Source organism: Anomaloglossus baeobatrachus, chromosome 4 (genome assembly GCF_048569485.1).
Source record: "Anomaloglossus baeobatrachus isolate aAnoBae1 chromosome 4, aAnoBae1.hap1, whole genome shotgun sequence".
Taxonomy (NCBI): Eukaryota; Metazoa; Chordata; class Amphibia; order Anura; family Aromobatidae; genus Anomaloglossus; species Anomaloglossus baeobatrachus.
In genome coordinates, this window is record NC_134356.1 from 692,311,391 (window position 1) to 692,327,182 (window position 15,792).

The following is a 15,792-nucleotide window of genomic DNA, read 5'->3' on the forward strand; positions in this document are numbered from 1 at the left end:
ACAGAATAACTGATTTACTAATGAAGCGGCAGCCATTTTATAAAGAGGAAAAGATGCCGCAGATTTGTGACAGATGTGCAGCGAGGCGCCCGTGATCGGTGAGTAGGAAAGGGAGTGGGATTGTGCTGGGGACGCAGGACGCATGCAGATAGCAACATGTGCACATAGCCTTACTGTGAAAAGCCACGTTTTTGGTGCTCGAACCATTCTCGAACCGTTCTCGAACTGACGATCTTTTGGCAAAAAGCTCGAGTTCGACGAACCTCACGAACACCTCCCCCCAAAATCACTCGAACATGAAATTGGCGAACTTCGAACTTCGCCTAACTCTATTCTCTATTAATGACAGCTGTAATTTGTCAAAAAAATCACAGCGCTCATCAAGCAATGGATTAGTGATGGGGAGGGGTTCATTAGACTCCCATTGCTAACCCTGTAATTCAAAAGAAAAAAAACTACAAAGACAAAAAATCCTTTATTTTCAATATAAATACAAACACACCCTACTTTACCAATTTATTAACTCCAAAACACTCTCTCAGGACCGATGTAATCCTCACTATGATCCCAGTTCTGCTACATACAAGTCTGCAGTGACCAATAAAATGATACTGCAGGCTCTGGGAATCACTGATTTCAGTGGAGGGACCTAGAGGTGACATCAGTAAGATCACCAGAAGTCATACTCGTGTTTCCCCTTTGCTCTCAGTAAAAGTGGAACCCGCTGCCAGAATGCCATGTAACCATGTCCTGCAATTCAATAATGGGTTAGGTTACCAGTAGAGATGAGCGGTGTTCAGATCGATGTGTTCGCCAATCTCAAATTCGATCTGTTTTAGGCGATGTTCGAGTCATTCGACGAATACAAACAATTAGCTTCAAGTTCGACAGTTCTAGGTTATGTTTGATAACGGTTCGATTCCCAAAAGCGTAACTGGCTTTTCACAGTAATACTGTCATTCAATGTTAATACAGTGGAACCTTGGTTAATGAGAACAATCCATTCTGGGACTGTGCTTGTTAACCAAGTTGCTCATTCAGCAAAGCAAAATTTCCCATAGGAAATCATTGCAATGCAGACAATTCATTCCACAGCTTGTTAAATGTCCCATCCTGGTCCCCTATTGTGCCATTCCACACATGCACAAACACACACAAACACACAAATACACACAAACATACACACACATATTATTCTCACCTTTACCTGTCGTTCCATTGCCGGCCTCATGGGACTTGCAGTTCGCTGGTACAAGATGTGTATCGGGTAACCTTCGCGACCGATGCCGGAACTTCCGCTGCCAGAGCGCTGAAGTCAAAGGCAGGAGCCTCTTATCTCTGACTGGCAAGCACGCTGCCTTTGAGTAGCGTCTGACAGAGGAAGTTCCTCCCTCGTCGTGATGGTTCCATGATACACGTAGTTCGCCGCTACAGGATGTGTATCGGGTAACCATCGCGACAAGGGAGGAACTTCCTCTGTCAGACGCACACCTTGTACTGGCGAACTACAAGTCCCAGGAGGCTGGCGATGGAACGGAAGGTAAAGTGAGCATAATATGTGTGAGTATGTTCGTGTTTGTGCATGTTTGTATGTGTTTATGTTTGCCTGCCATTGTTTTCAATGGTGTTCGAAGTTGTTCGAAAGTATTCGATGAGCGTTTGATGAACACACCCAAGTTTGATGAACTGAATCGAACTCGAACACTAGGGTAGTGGCTCATCTTTAGTTACAAGAGCACACAGGCACCAGATCTTCAAGCAGCTGTCAACCCAGTAACTTTGAGAGAGTATTTAAGAGAGCTTTTAACATTCCTTGAGTTCCCAGCTGCTGAGACATCTGGAGACTGGGATCTAATACCAGCATTCACAACCTCCAGGTATCCCACAAGCTGGGAACTCCATGAAACTGAAAGGTTTCATTATCCTGTCATTTCAAAATTGTCCTGAGGAAGGGGACTGAGCCCCTTGAAACGCATAGACCTGTATTATGCTTTTGGAATAAAGGAAATGGATTAAAAACATCTGCTTCTTGAATGTTGATAAGCGCGGCATGAGACCCGTCTTTCTACATCTACTTTGATTCCTATCCTGCGGGGCTGCGGCTATACACCCTACTACCACGTTTATATAGGAGTTGTTACTTTCACAACCCCTATAGGTAAGTGCATCCACTTATATTATCTACTGTTATACCAGATAAGACCCTATTGCACTCTTTCTCCACAGTCTCCTCTTCCCACTAATTAAAATGATTAATTGTAAAGTAACCATGGTACTTCTATAGTGGTGGTGCATAAGTCAGATCCAATCCCAGAACATAAATTAAATTAAACATAGCACTCAATAGTTTGAAATATGTGACTTTTATTCTGGTGTTTACAATCAAAAATTTCATATGTTTTGGTCCAAATCAGATCTTCATCAGTACAGATTGCCAATAGATACAGTAGAGCTGTGAAGCTCTGCAGCATGAGACATAAATACTGTATGTGCCTTTATTAAATTGTTACATTTTTATGAAATCTGTTTGTTGTGACTTACCTCTTCTGCATTCATTGTGTGGGGCAGCACATAAAGATGGATTCTGAATTCCTCCAAAGGATCATCTTTACACAATATGGTGACATAAATCAGGACTATTCCATGAATCGCAACTTTTTTATTTCCAAATAACTTGAGAGCCCCCAGAAAAGAAAATGTGGGATTTTCCAACATGATATAAAACGGGTCAATCTGTGTCGGAGACTCCAGCATCAAGTTTCCATCTTTAAAATGAGCGCATTTAACTAGTGCTGCATCCTCACCTAAATCTATAGGATAAAAAAAGATGAATTGTTACAGGAAGAGACAATCATTGGTTATTAGTGACAATTTAAAGGGAGTCTGTATACTCACAAATTACGTAAGCTTGTAGAGGGAAATAGTACCTTTACTGCTCTAATCTCTTCCTTGATTTACAGAAACTAAAGTATAATTGTACATGATAATTACAGTGCTTGGTGCACCACTGCTGTGGCCAAAAGGCTCAGTGCAGCGCTACAACCATTGAATGTGCATACTCCACCTCCCTCACTGATTGACAACGCTGTCTTCATTTCCAGACTGCTCTTGCTCTAGGCTTTGTCCCAGCAAATTATTGTCAAGTGCATATATGATCAGCTGACCACTGTGCGCTTTCTGTAGGGGTTTGGACTGGTAAAAAAACCAAACATTTCAGAAAAAACTATGACATACTGGTACATTATATATTGAACCCGCATCTTTGTCTGCACATGTCTGCTGATCTGATCCACCACCATGTACCTCTAACAGTATCAGGGAGATCATAGATACATCCACTTCTGTAAACTATTTAAATCCATCTGTCAATGACAGCAGTATTTAACCCCTTCAGCCCCAAGCCTATTTTGACCCTAAAGACCAGGCCATTTTTTGCAATTTTGACCAGTGTCACTTTATGAGGTTATAACTCTGGAACGCTTCAACGGATCCCAGTGATTCTGAGATTGTTTTCTTGTGTCATATTGGGCTTCATGTTAGTGGTAAATTTAGGCCGATATTTTTTGCGTTTCTTTGTGAAAAAAATGGAAATTTCGTGAAAATTTTGAAAATTTTGTAATTTTCAAACTTTTAATTTTTATGCTCTAAAACCAACGAGACATATGACACAAAATAATTAATAAATAACATTTCCCACATGTCTACTTTACATCACAACAATTTGGGGGGAAAAAAAAAATTTAAGGAAGTTATAGGGGTTCAAAGTTTATGAGCAATTTCTCATTTTTACAACAAAATTTACAAAGCCACATTTTTTAGGGACCACATCACATTTGAAGCGATTTTGAAAGGTCTACATGACACAGAACACCCAAAAGTGACACCATTCCAAAAACGGCACCCCTCAGGCTACTCAAAACCACATTCAAGAAGGTTATTAACCCTTCAGGTGCTTCACAGTAACTAAAGCAATGTGGAAGGAAAAAATGAACATTTTACTTTTTGCAACAAAAATGTTAATTTAGCCTCAAATATTGCATATTCACAATGGTAGCAGGATTAAATGAACCTGCAAAATTTGTTGGGCAATTTCTTCTGAGCACGCAGATACCTTATATGTGGCGAAAAAACACTGTTTGGGCGCACGAGAGGACTCGGGAGGGAAGGAGCGCCATTTGACTTTTTGAACAGAAAATTAGCTAGAATCGTTAGCCGCACCATGTTGCGTTTGGAGAGCCCCTGAGGTGCCGAAACAGTGGAGCTCCCCCACATGTGACCCCATTTTGGAAACTAGACCCCTCATGGAATTAATCTAGATGTTTATTTAGCACTTTGAACCTCTGGGGGCTTCACAAAGGTAAATAGAGTTGAGCCGTGCAAATAAAAAAAAAAAAATTACCACAAAATTGTTACTTCAACCAGGTAGTTTTTTTTTCACAAGGGTATCAGGAAAAATTGCACCATAAAATGTATTGTGCAATTTCTCCTGAGTACACAGACATCTCATATGTGGTGGAAATGAAATGTTTGGGCGCACAGCAGGGCTCAGAATGCAAGGAGCGTCATTTGACGTTTAAAACGCAAAATTGTCTGGGATAATTAGCGTATTCCATGTTGTGTTCGGAGACCCCCTGAGGTGCCGAAACAGTAGAGCTCCCCCACATGTGACCCCATATTGGAAACTAGACCCCTCATGGAATTTATCTAGATGTTTTTTGAGCACTTTGAACCTCTGGGGGCTTCACAAAAGTTAATAGAGTTGAGCCGTGAAAATAATTTTTTTTTTTTTTACCACAAAATTGTTACTTCAACCAGGTAGCTTTTTTTCACAAGGGTATCAGGAAAAATTGCACCATAAAATGTATTGTGCAATTTCTCCTGAGTACACAGACACCTCATATGTGGTGGAAATCAAATGTTTGGGTGCACAGCAGGGCTCAGAATGCAAGGAGCGTCATTTGACTTTTCAAACGCAAAATTGTCTGGGATAATTAGCGTATTCCATGTTGTGTTTGGAGACTCCCTGAGGTGCCAAAACAGTGGAGCTCCCCCACATGTGACCCCATTTTGGAAACTAGACCCCCATGGCATAGAAAAAAAAATAGGGTGCACGCACAAATGTTCTGCAAAAAAGGGGGGGGGACTGGGTGGGATGGAAAAAAGAAGTCCTGTCCAAAGTCGAGTACGACTGCAGGACGATTGCTGATTAGGTACCTAATTGTACATGTTTTGTTTATTTTATTTGGGGTGCACAAAAAAAAGCAAAAACTAGAGCAACAATTACGTACCTGATCAGCCAATCATGTAGCTAATCAGCACTTGGCAGCAGGCAGGTGGGGGAGGAAGGGGGAGGAGAGGGAGTGGGATATGCGATTGGGGATAGTTAGAAAAGAGCCACGAACAATACTTACAGGATGGATCAGAACAGCGGCAGATTGGGGGGCGGCAGATTGGGCGGCGGCAGATGGGGGGGCAGTGGCATACAAAAGGGAGCATCTGTGAATGTGAGACGGCGGCGGCTTGGATAGGGTGGGGGCGGATGGGAGAGGGCGCAGTGGATGCAGGAGCGGCAGAGGATGGGGGGAAGGAGGGATGGCAGGGAAGGGGAGTGGGAGGTGAGATTGGGGATAGTCACCCTACAGGATGGATCTAGGCAGCAGGATCACAGGAGATGAAGGAGGCAGCAGATCGGGGAGGGTGAGAGGTGGAAGAGGGAACGCAGCGCAGATCATGGGGGAGACAGGTGAGCAGAGCACAGATCACGGGGGTGAGGGAGTGCAGATCACGGGGGAGACAGGTGAGCAGAGCGCAGATCACGGGGGTGAGAGGTGGAGGGAGAGCGGACCGCAGATCACGGGGGTGACAGGTGAGCAGAGCACAGATCACGGGGGTGACAGGTGAGGGAGCACAGATCACTGGGGTGACAGGTGAGGGAGCACAGATCACGGGGGTGACAGGTGAGGGAGCACAGATCACGGGGGTGACAGGTGAGGGAGCACACATCACGGGGGTGACAGGTGAGGGAGCACACATCACGGGGGTGACAGGTGAGGGAGCACACATCACGGGGGTGACAGGTGAGGGAGCACAGATCACGGCGGTGACAGGTGAGGGAGCACAGATCACGGCGGTGACAGGTGTGGGAGCACACATCACAGCGGTGACAGGGGAGGGAGCACACATCACGGGGGTGACAGGTGTGGGCGCACACATCACGGCGGTGACAGGTGTGGGAGCACACATGACGGCGGTGACAGGTGTGGGAGCACACATTACGGCGGTGACAGGGGAGGGGGCGGGTAGCTGACCACGGGGGTGAGAGGTGGGGGGAGCGTGCAGCACATCACGGAGGGAAGGGGGCGAGCAGCACATCACGGAGGGGAGGGGGCGGGCACCGATCATGAGGGGGAGGGGCCGGGCAGCAGATCGGAGGGAGCGGTGGCACTATGACAGATGGAGGAGGACAGGGATCGCGCAGCACATCACGGAGGTGAGGGGGCAGGCACCGATCACGAGGGGTGAGGGGCTGGGCAGCAGATCGGGGGGAGCGGTGGCACTGTGGCAGATGGAGGGCGGCGGCGGCAGCGGATCGGGAGGTGTGGGGGTGAGGGTGCGGGCAGCAGATACGAGGGGTGGGGGTGCGGACAGGAGATCGGGGAGATAGGTGGCAGATCGCGGAGGGCAGCGGCGGCGGATCGGGAGGCTTTTCGCCGGTTTCATATACTGCAATGGCAGCGCTGCAACTTCCGGGTCTCATGCTCCGGTCTCATAACAGCATGGGACCGGAGCTTGTCGCCCTGCCATTGCACTGTGTACACTCACTGTGCTCAGTGTGCTGGCGTGCTGCAGGGACGAAAAGTGAAGCTGATGGGGGCGGTCACCGGCAACAGGTCCACTGTGATTGGAGAAATCGGTCACAAGGCCGATCTCTCCAATCAGAGCTTCTGGAGCTGGGGGAGGGTGATCCAGTGAGGTCACCCAGCTCCAGCCAATGGCCAGTGCTACAGCTGCACTGGCCAGGGCTGGATTTCAATGTTTCAGTCATTTTAAATGGCTGGAACATTACAGTGGCTGTGATTGGTTGAGCGGCGTTCGTCAGCCAATCACAGCCTCCGTAGGTCCGGGGAGGAGGCACCACCCCTCCTGAGGTCAGGAACAGGTCCCCTTCTCCCCGAATCTGCGGTTTATGTTAACATACTGCAGTCACCGGAGGCTCCGGTGCCGCGATTCCGCCATGACGGAAAGATCCGTCCTTGGTCGTTAAGGCCCAGGGCACAAGGACGGATCTTTCCGTCCATGGTCATGAAGGGGTTAATGCTCACCAGCGAGGAGTGCGTTAAAAATTGCTCCCATCGACGACTCCGTAATTTGATTGCAGGACGCTGATGAGTTTTCATAACAGCAAAAGTCAGCTGATTACCCCTGTCCTTGCCATAACTAACTTCCTGTAAATGTGGGCTGTGAGAGATATTCATAGGATGTCAGTATTTCTTCTCTACAGAGCAGTGCTGATGCTGATGGTGAAGCTAATGCTGACGCTGATGCACTGATCTGTACAGCATAAGCAATAGGAAGTCCTAAGGGGACTAGTAAGTTCAGTAAAAAGTGGGGGGAAGTTATAAAAAATAAAAAAAAAACACGCAAAATTTCAAATCATGCCCCCTTTGTGCGCCAGTGAAAATCAACTAAAACTAAAAAAATCATATATTCCAATTTGCCACATCCAGAGTATCAAAATATAAAATAAATTAATTTGATTGATAAATTAAAAACACCAGAATCACGTTTTTTTTTGGGGGGACTTCAACATTGCAAAAAAAAGAGGTGATCAAAACTTTTCATCTACACAAAAACGTAATTGTAAAAAACATCAATTAAGGTCGCAAAAAATAAGCCTTCACACAACCCCAGAGTTTAAAAATTAAGGGTCTTGGAAAACAGTGACAAAAGTGAATTTTTTTTTTTTTAAATTTCAGATTTTTTTTTAACCAATTAAACAAAATATAATTATACATGTTTAGTATCTCCAAACTCCTACTGTCCTGTGGAATCATATTGCCATGTAAGCTTTACTATATATTAGACATGGTAAATAGAAAACCCCAAAACAATTGTGGAATTGCACTTTATTTGCAATTTCGCCACACTTAGAATTTAGATTTTTTTTATATATATTTTTCAGTATAATATATAGTAAACGTAATGATTTACTTCAAAAGTATCACTCATCCCTCAAAAACCAAGTCCTCATATTGATGAAAAAATAAAAAAGTTATGGTTCTTGGAAGAAGGGAAGAAAAAAATCAAAAAGTGAAAAATTATCAGGTGGTGGTGAAGGGATTAAAATTTCAAGCCCAAATTTTTTTTAATCCATAGGTTCAATTTTCTCCCCAAAACAAACAATTTCAGAAAAAAAATGAAGAAGCAGCTCCAGTATATATGACTTGATGGAGCAGATGATTTATTTACCAGTGAAAACATGAATGCACATCAGCAGAGTTGTATCACGTGAAAAGAGTTTCAGTCCTACCTAGACTGTGTAGTTTCTGAACCAGATACTATGAACCTTGATTTCATGGATTTCTAGAATCAGCAAATTGGACAGTGGCAAGAATTGTCTTAATTTTTTAAGGGTGCACACTATTTGGAAACAAAATAGCCTCCTCCCCCTCAAAAAATACAGCAATTCTAGATTCTAATTCTTTTTTGTTTAAATACCATTCAGTGTAATTTACAGTGCATTGTGGGTCTACAATAAAAAAAAGTGGAAAAGTTCATTTCTTTAGAGTACACCCACAAACAAATGTTTTCGAATGAGATTTTATGAGATATATCTACACAAATTAGCAGGCATTTGTGAAGTGTAAAGGAAAAACATGTGGTTTACTAAATATTTGAAATATAACTCTGAAATTTTGATTTCAAAATAACAGATTGTTTATTCTGGCACACAGTAAGGTGGGCTTTGCACACTATGACATCGCGGGTGCGATGTCGGTGGGGTCAAATCGAAAGTGACGCACATCCGGCGTCGCTGTCGATGTCGTAGTGTGTAAATCCTTTTGCATACGATTAATGAATGCGAAAGCGTCGTTATTGTATGATTGGTGTAGGGTCCGACATTTCCATACTTTAGCAGCAGCAACAGGTACGATGTAGTTCCTCGTTCCTGCGGCAGCACACATCGCTGTGTATGAAGCCGCAGGATCGAGGAACATCTACCTGCCTCCCAGCTGCAATGCGGAAGGACGGAGGTAGGCAGGATGTTTACGTCCCGCTCATCTATGCCCCTCTGCTCCTATTGGCCGCCTGCCGTGTGACGTCGCTGTGAAGCCGCACGATCTGCCCCCTTAGGAAGGAGGCGGTTTGCCGGGCAGAGCGACGTCACAGGGCAGGTAAATGCTTGTGAAGCTGCTGTAGCGATAATGTTCGCTACGGCAGCAATCACAAGACATCGCTGCAGCAACGGGGGCGGGGACTATCGTGCTCGGCATCGCAAGCATCGGCTTGCGATGTCACAGCATGCAAAGTACCCCTAAGGGTTGTGCTAGAATTTAAAGAGGAGGCAAAAATTAGCCAAGAAATTTCATATATCTGAAAGATTTTTAAAACCTGCTATTCTGGAGTATCTTAATAAAAATATTCTGATAATCCAACATTAGCACGGATTTATGAGGGACTCATCCTGTCAAACTAATTGAATCAAATTCTATGAAGATTGGATCACAGTAAATAGTGGGGTAACTTAAGGATCAGTAATGGGCCCATCTTCTGTTTAGTTTATTTACTATTGACCTTGAAGAAGACATACAGAGTAGAATTTCAATATCTGTAGATGATACTAAAGTTATATAGTGTAATCTTAATAATTAAAGGGAACCTGTCATATACAATATGCATTCTGACCTATCCGCAGACACGTGTGCCCTAATTACACCTCTCTACCCATCCCTGTGTTGTAAAATTGTGTAATATGAAAGTAATTAAAAATGTTTTATTACTTCCATATTTCCTATGTAAATAGCAGGGCCCGTCGCCTTATGGGCGTCACATCACTGTTATGATTCAGTGACTGAGGAGGATCAGAAAAAGGACAAAAAAAACTAGGAAACCCAGAATGTTACAAGAGTTGTTGGAATATCAGCGATCTGCAGACCTAACACTAAAGGTACCGTCACTCTAAGCGACGCTCCAGCGATCACACCAGCGATCTGACCTGGTCAGGATCGCTGGAGCATCGCTACATGGTCGCTGGTGAGCTGTCAAACAGGCATATCTCACCAGCGACCAGTGACCAGCCCCCAGCCCCCAGTGACACGTGGAAATGATGCTGCGCTTGGTAACTAAGGTAAATATTGGGTAACCAAGCACTTAGTTACCCGATATTTACCTTGGTTACCAGCACACACCGCTTAGCGCTGGCTCCCTGCACTCGTAGCCAGAGTACACATCGGGTTAATAAGCAAACCGCTTTGCTTATTTACCCGATGTGTACTCTGGCTACGAGTGCAGGGAGCAGGGAGCCGGTGCTGGCAGTCTGAGAGCGGCGGACGCTAGTAACCAAGGTAAATATCAGGTAACCAAGCAAAGCGCTTCGCTTGGTTATCCAATATTTACCTTGGTTACAGCTTACCGCAGGCTGTCAGAAGCTGGCTCCCAGCTCCCTGCACATTCAGTTCATTGCTCTCTCACTGTCACAAACAGCGATGTGTGCTTCACAGCGGGAGAGCAACAACTAAAAAATAGTCCAGGACATTCAGCATTAACCGGCAACCGGCGACCTCACAGCAGGACCAGGTTGTTGCTGGATGTCACACACAGCGACATCGCTAGCAAGATCGCTGTTACATCACAAATTGTGACTCAGCAGCGATGTTGCTAGCGATGTCGCTTAGTGAGACGTGACCATAACACACAACTAGAAGTAGCTGTGGGACATGCCTACGAGGACCTGGTCACCTCAACACAGCCAGAGAACTAATTATTCCTGAAGAAAAATGCAGGAAAGGCTAATCTGCCTCAGAGCAGTCCCCAAAGATATAGATAGCCCCTCACATAAAAGGATTACGGTGATATAGGAAAACACAATACGCAGGTAGAAAGCAGATTCAGCAAAGATGAGGTCCAAACTATCTAAATAGGAAAGAACGAACAGAAAAGATCACTGTCTGCAGCCATGCAAAAACCCCAGGGAACATACCAACATGCCCGATATGGAAAAATACTGCCCCCACTATATCAGTACTCTGGTTTACTGGGATCCATACAAAACACTAATATAGATGAGGGACTGAAATCGTACCAAGCATGAAAAAACAAAATACATAGCAGAATATGGAGCAAGGCACACAGATATTCCCAGCAGGGAATGATCATACTCCACATAGAACTCCACACAGGCAAAATCAGGAAATAAGCTTTAGTGCGTAAACAGAAAAAAACAGCAAAATAGTGGAAACCACAAGCAGGGGTAAAAAGACCAAACTTATCTGAAAGGAGTTCTGGTAGACACAAAAGGAAGGGCTGACTTCAGAATGTCCTTATCACACAGGAGACAACATTAAGCACCAGCAAGGAACAAGTGAACACTACTCAGTTATATAGGCCCAATCAGAACCCCCTGATTGTCAATCATCCTCAGCTGTCTGGTCTCTATTCAGCAAGCCAACTCCACTACCAGCACTGACCACAATGGGGAGCCCCAAACTAGAATCCAGTCCAAATGTATTCACAACACACCCTGTGGGCATTTGCATACTTTCCGTGGTATCACGCCCCTGTAGGTGTAATACCATGGATTCACATGAGCGAGGTCACCATCAACTCATTCAGATCCTGTGCGTTCGCACTTACCATTCCTGTAGCCTTTTCCGGGTGCTCGTTGTCAGTTTCAGATGTGCACTGCGTATGTTCAGAAGAGTCTGATCATGCACAGAGCGTGTCTGAAGCCGGCGAGTGAAAACCCGGAAAAGGCTGCAGGGATGATAAGTGTAAACATGCGCGGGATCTGAAGGAGCAGACGGGGGACATCGCTCATGGGAATCCATGGTATCATGCCCACAGGGGCATGATACCATGGAAAATATACAAATGCCCACAGGGCGATGTGACGCCCATAGGGCGATGGGCCCTGCTATTTACATAGGAAATATGGAAGTAATAAAACATTTTTTATTACTTTCAAATTACACAATTTTCCAACACAGGGATGGGTAGGGAGGTGTAATTAGGGTACACATGTGTCTGCTAATAGGTCAGCACGCATATTGTACTTGACAGGTTCCCTTTAACTTTGTTTGCTCATTCTTCATTAAAAATAGACAGAAAATGAATCCTTTACAGTTCAATCATCATGTGCCTATTTTTTGTATGACTTACCCTTCAAGCATAAGTAATGGGGTAGGTAGACAGCAGAAACAGCGTTAGGTTCTCCAATTGCATTAATGTTAAATAGTGGCCCCAAAATCTCATAAATGTTGTTTTGAATATCGTTTAGGTGTTCGATCCAAGAATCAAGTTTATATTCAATAATGACTGCACTTTTTACACGGAATTTGATTCCAGTCTTATCGCAACGGTAAAGGCCTGGAGAGTTCAACTTCAATCTGAAGAACCTAAAGAATGAGTGGTAAATTGTAATCTATTATTGGTACACAGCATGCACAAAATTATCTTATATATTTTTGAGATTCAGCAAATTATTGTTGTATGCACAATTAAGCGAGCTTTACTCACAACGACATCGCTAACGAGATGTTGTTGGGGTCACGGAATTCGTGACGCACATCCGACCTCGTTAGCTACTTCGATGCATGTGACATGCATGAACGACAGTTAACGATCAAAATTACTAACCTAATCGTTGGTCGTTGACACATCGTTCTAATCCCAATTATCTTTGCTGTTGCAGGACGCAAGTTGTTCGTCGTTACTGTGGCAGCACACATCGCTATGTGTGACACCGCAGGAACGAGGAACATCACCGTACCTGCGGCCGGCTGCAATGAGGAAGGAAGCAGGTGGGCGGGATATTCCGCCCGCTCATCTCCGCCCCTCTGCTTCTATTGAGCCGCCGCTGTCATGCCGAACGAACAGTCCCCTTGAAGGAGAGATTGTTCGGCAGCCACAGCGAAGTCGGTGAAGAGGTAATTGCGTGTGACGCTGCCATAGTGATATTGTTCTGTACAGCAGCGATCACCCCATGATGCGCCACCGATGTGGGCGGGTGCTATCTCTCGATACATCACTAGCAATGTCGCAGCGTGTAAAGCCCGCTTTAGTATCAAGATGTTTGAAAGTTCAGTTTTAACCACTTCATGACCAGATGATTTTCCATTTTCTTATTTTCCTCCCCTTGTTTCAAGAGCTATAACTTTTTGATTTTCCATCTGCATAGCAGTATAAGGGCTTGTTTTTTGAAGGACAAGTAGAACTTTTCTTCATTCTCCTTTATAGCTGGATTAATTATTTCTGCCCAGATAAGTAGGTTTTTAATCCAGATAACGGCATTTCAAGTTAGGGTCCTCATATATAAGAGATCACCTTGTTGTGGTGATCGGGCTCATATACATTGGCCAATATATAGGCTAAGTGTCTCTTTTTCAAATATTCCTATACCAGTAATGCAATACAGTGTTCCCTTATTGACTGATAGCATTTTAAAGTGCAGATGTATAGAATTTTGTAGGAAATCTTGACTAAGACCTTTCATTGTATCATTTGATGCTCTGAAAAGCAGCAATAAAATTCCAAATGTGTTAAAATTGCAAAAAAAAGTGCATTTTACAAGGATTATATATATATATATATATATATATGTGTGACCAAAAGTTTGGACACACATTCTCATTCAAAGAGTTTTCTTATAGTTTAGTTTTATAGTTTTTTAAAGGTTGAAGGGAGACTCTAAGTCCATCTAGTTCAACCCGTAGCCTAACATGTTGATCCAGAGGAAGGCAAAAAAAACCCAATGTGTCAAACAGCTCCAATGGGGAAAAAAATTCCTTCCTGACTCCACATACGGCAATCAGACTAGTTCCCTGGATCAACACCCTGTCATAAAATCTAATATACATAACTGGTAATATTATATTTTCTTTATTTTCATGACTCTGAAAATTGTAGATTTACATTGAAGGCATCAAAACTATGAATTAACACATGTGGAATGAAATACTTAACAAAAAAGTGTGAAACAACTGAAAATATGTCTTATATTCTAGGTTCTTCAGAGTAGCCACCTTTTGCTTTGATTACTGCTTTGCACACTCTTGGCATTCTCTTGATGAGCTTCAAGAGATAGTCACCGGAAATGGTCTTCACTTCACAGGTGTGCCCTTTCAGGTTTAATGAGTGGGATTTCTTGCCTTATAAATGGGGTTGGGACCATCAGTTGCATTGTGCAGAAGTCTGGTGGATACACAGCGGATAGTCCTACTGAATAGACTGTTAGAATTTGTATTATCGCAAGAAAAAAGCAACTAAGTAAAGAAAAACGAGTGGCCATCATTACTTTAAGAAATGAAGGTCAGTCAGTCCGAAAAATTGGGAAAACTTTGAAAGTGTCCCCAAGTGCAGTAGCAAAAACCATCAAACACTACAAAGAAACTGGCTCACATGAAGACCGCCCCAGGAAAGGAAGACCAAGAGTCACCTCTGCTGCGGAGGATAAATTTATCCGAGTCACCAGCTTCAGAAACCGCAGGTTAACAGCAGCTCAGATTAGAGACCAGGTCAATGACACACAGAATTCTAGCAGCAGAAACATCTCTAGAACAACTGTTAAGAGGAGACTTTGTGCAGCAGGCCTTCATGGTAAAATAGCTGCTAGGAAACCACTGCTAAGGACAGGCAACAAACAGAAGAGACTTGTTTGGGCTAAAGAACACAAGGACTGGACATTAGACCAGTGGAAGTCTGTGCTTTGGTCTGATGAGTGCAAATTTGAGATCTTTGGACCCAACCACCGTGTCTTTGTGCGACGCAGAAAAGGTGAATGGATGGACTCTACATGCCTGGTTCCCACCGTGAAGCATGGAGGAGGAGGTGTGATGGTGTGGGGGTTCTTTGCTGGTGACATTGTTAGGTATTTATTCAAAATTGAAGGCATACTAAAACAGCACGATTACCACAGCATCTTGCATCGGCATGCTATTTCATCCGGTTTGCATTTAGTTGGACCATCATTTATTTTTCAACAGAACAATAACCCCAAACACACCTCCAGGCTGTGTAAGGGATATTTGACTAAGAAGGTGAGTGATGGGGTGCCACGCCAGATGACCTGGACTCCACAGTCACCAGACCTGAACCCAATCGAGATGGTTTGGGGTGAGCTGGATCGCAGAGTGAAGGCAAAAGGGCCAACAAGTGCTAAACATCTGTGGGAACTCCTTCAAGGCTGTTGGAAAACCATTTCCGGTGACTACCTCTTGAAGCTAATCAAGAGAATGCCAAGAGTGTGCAAAGCATTAATCAAAGGAAAAGGTGGCTACTTTGAAGAACCTAGAATATAAGACATATTTTCAGTTGTTTCACACTTTTGTGTTACATTTGTCGCAATTTTCCAAGATACATTTTCAATTTTGAGGATAAAGGACTATGTCAAAGCTTTTTGTATCACCCTGAGCTAATGTTTTACTGATACAATCTTTCCTTTTTAGATGCAATGTTTGATTGCCTCTTATTGCATATTAGTGCAATATTGTGGCAGCCAACAAAAGCTTAATTCTGATGTTTTATTATTGTTTTTTCTTTCATTACGCTGGTTACCAATTGGATTAATTTATTTCA

General features: G+C 43.8%; 1 protein-coding gene across 1 annotated transcript in view; it reads right to left on the minus strand.

Moving 5' to 3' along the window:
* Window positions 1–15,792, minus strand: part of LOC142302168 (uncharacterized) — a 552,463-nt gene that overhangs the window by 75,421 nt on the left and 461,250 nt on the right. The window contains exons 18-19 of the mRNA XM_075343251.1: window positions 12,379–12,614; window positions 2,542–2,810 (exon numbers count right to left, since the gene is read on the minus strand). Of these exons, the coding sequence (XP_075199366.1) occupies window positions 2,542–2,810; window positions 12,379–12,614 (505 nt within the window). The remainder of the gene's footprint in view (window positions 1–2,541; window positions 2,811–12,378; window positions 12,615–15,792) is intronic.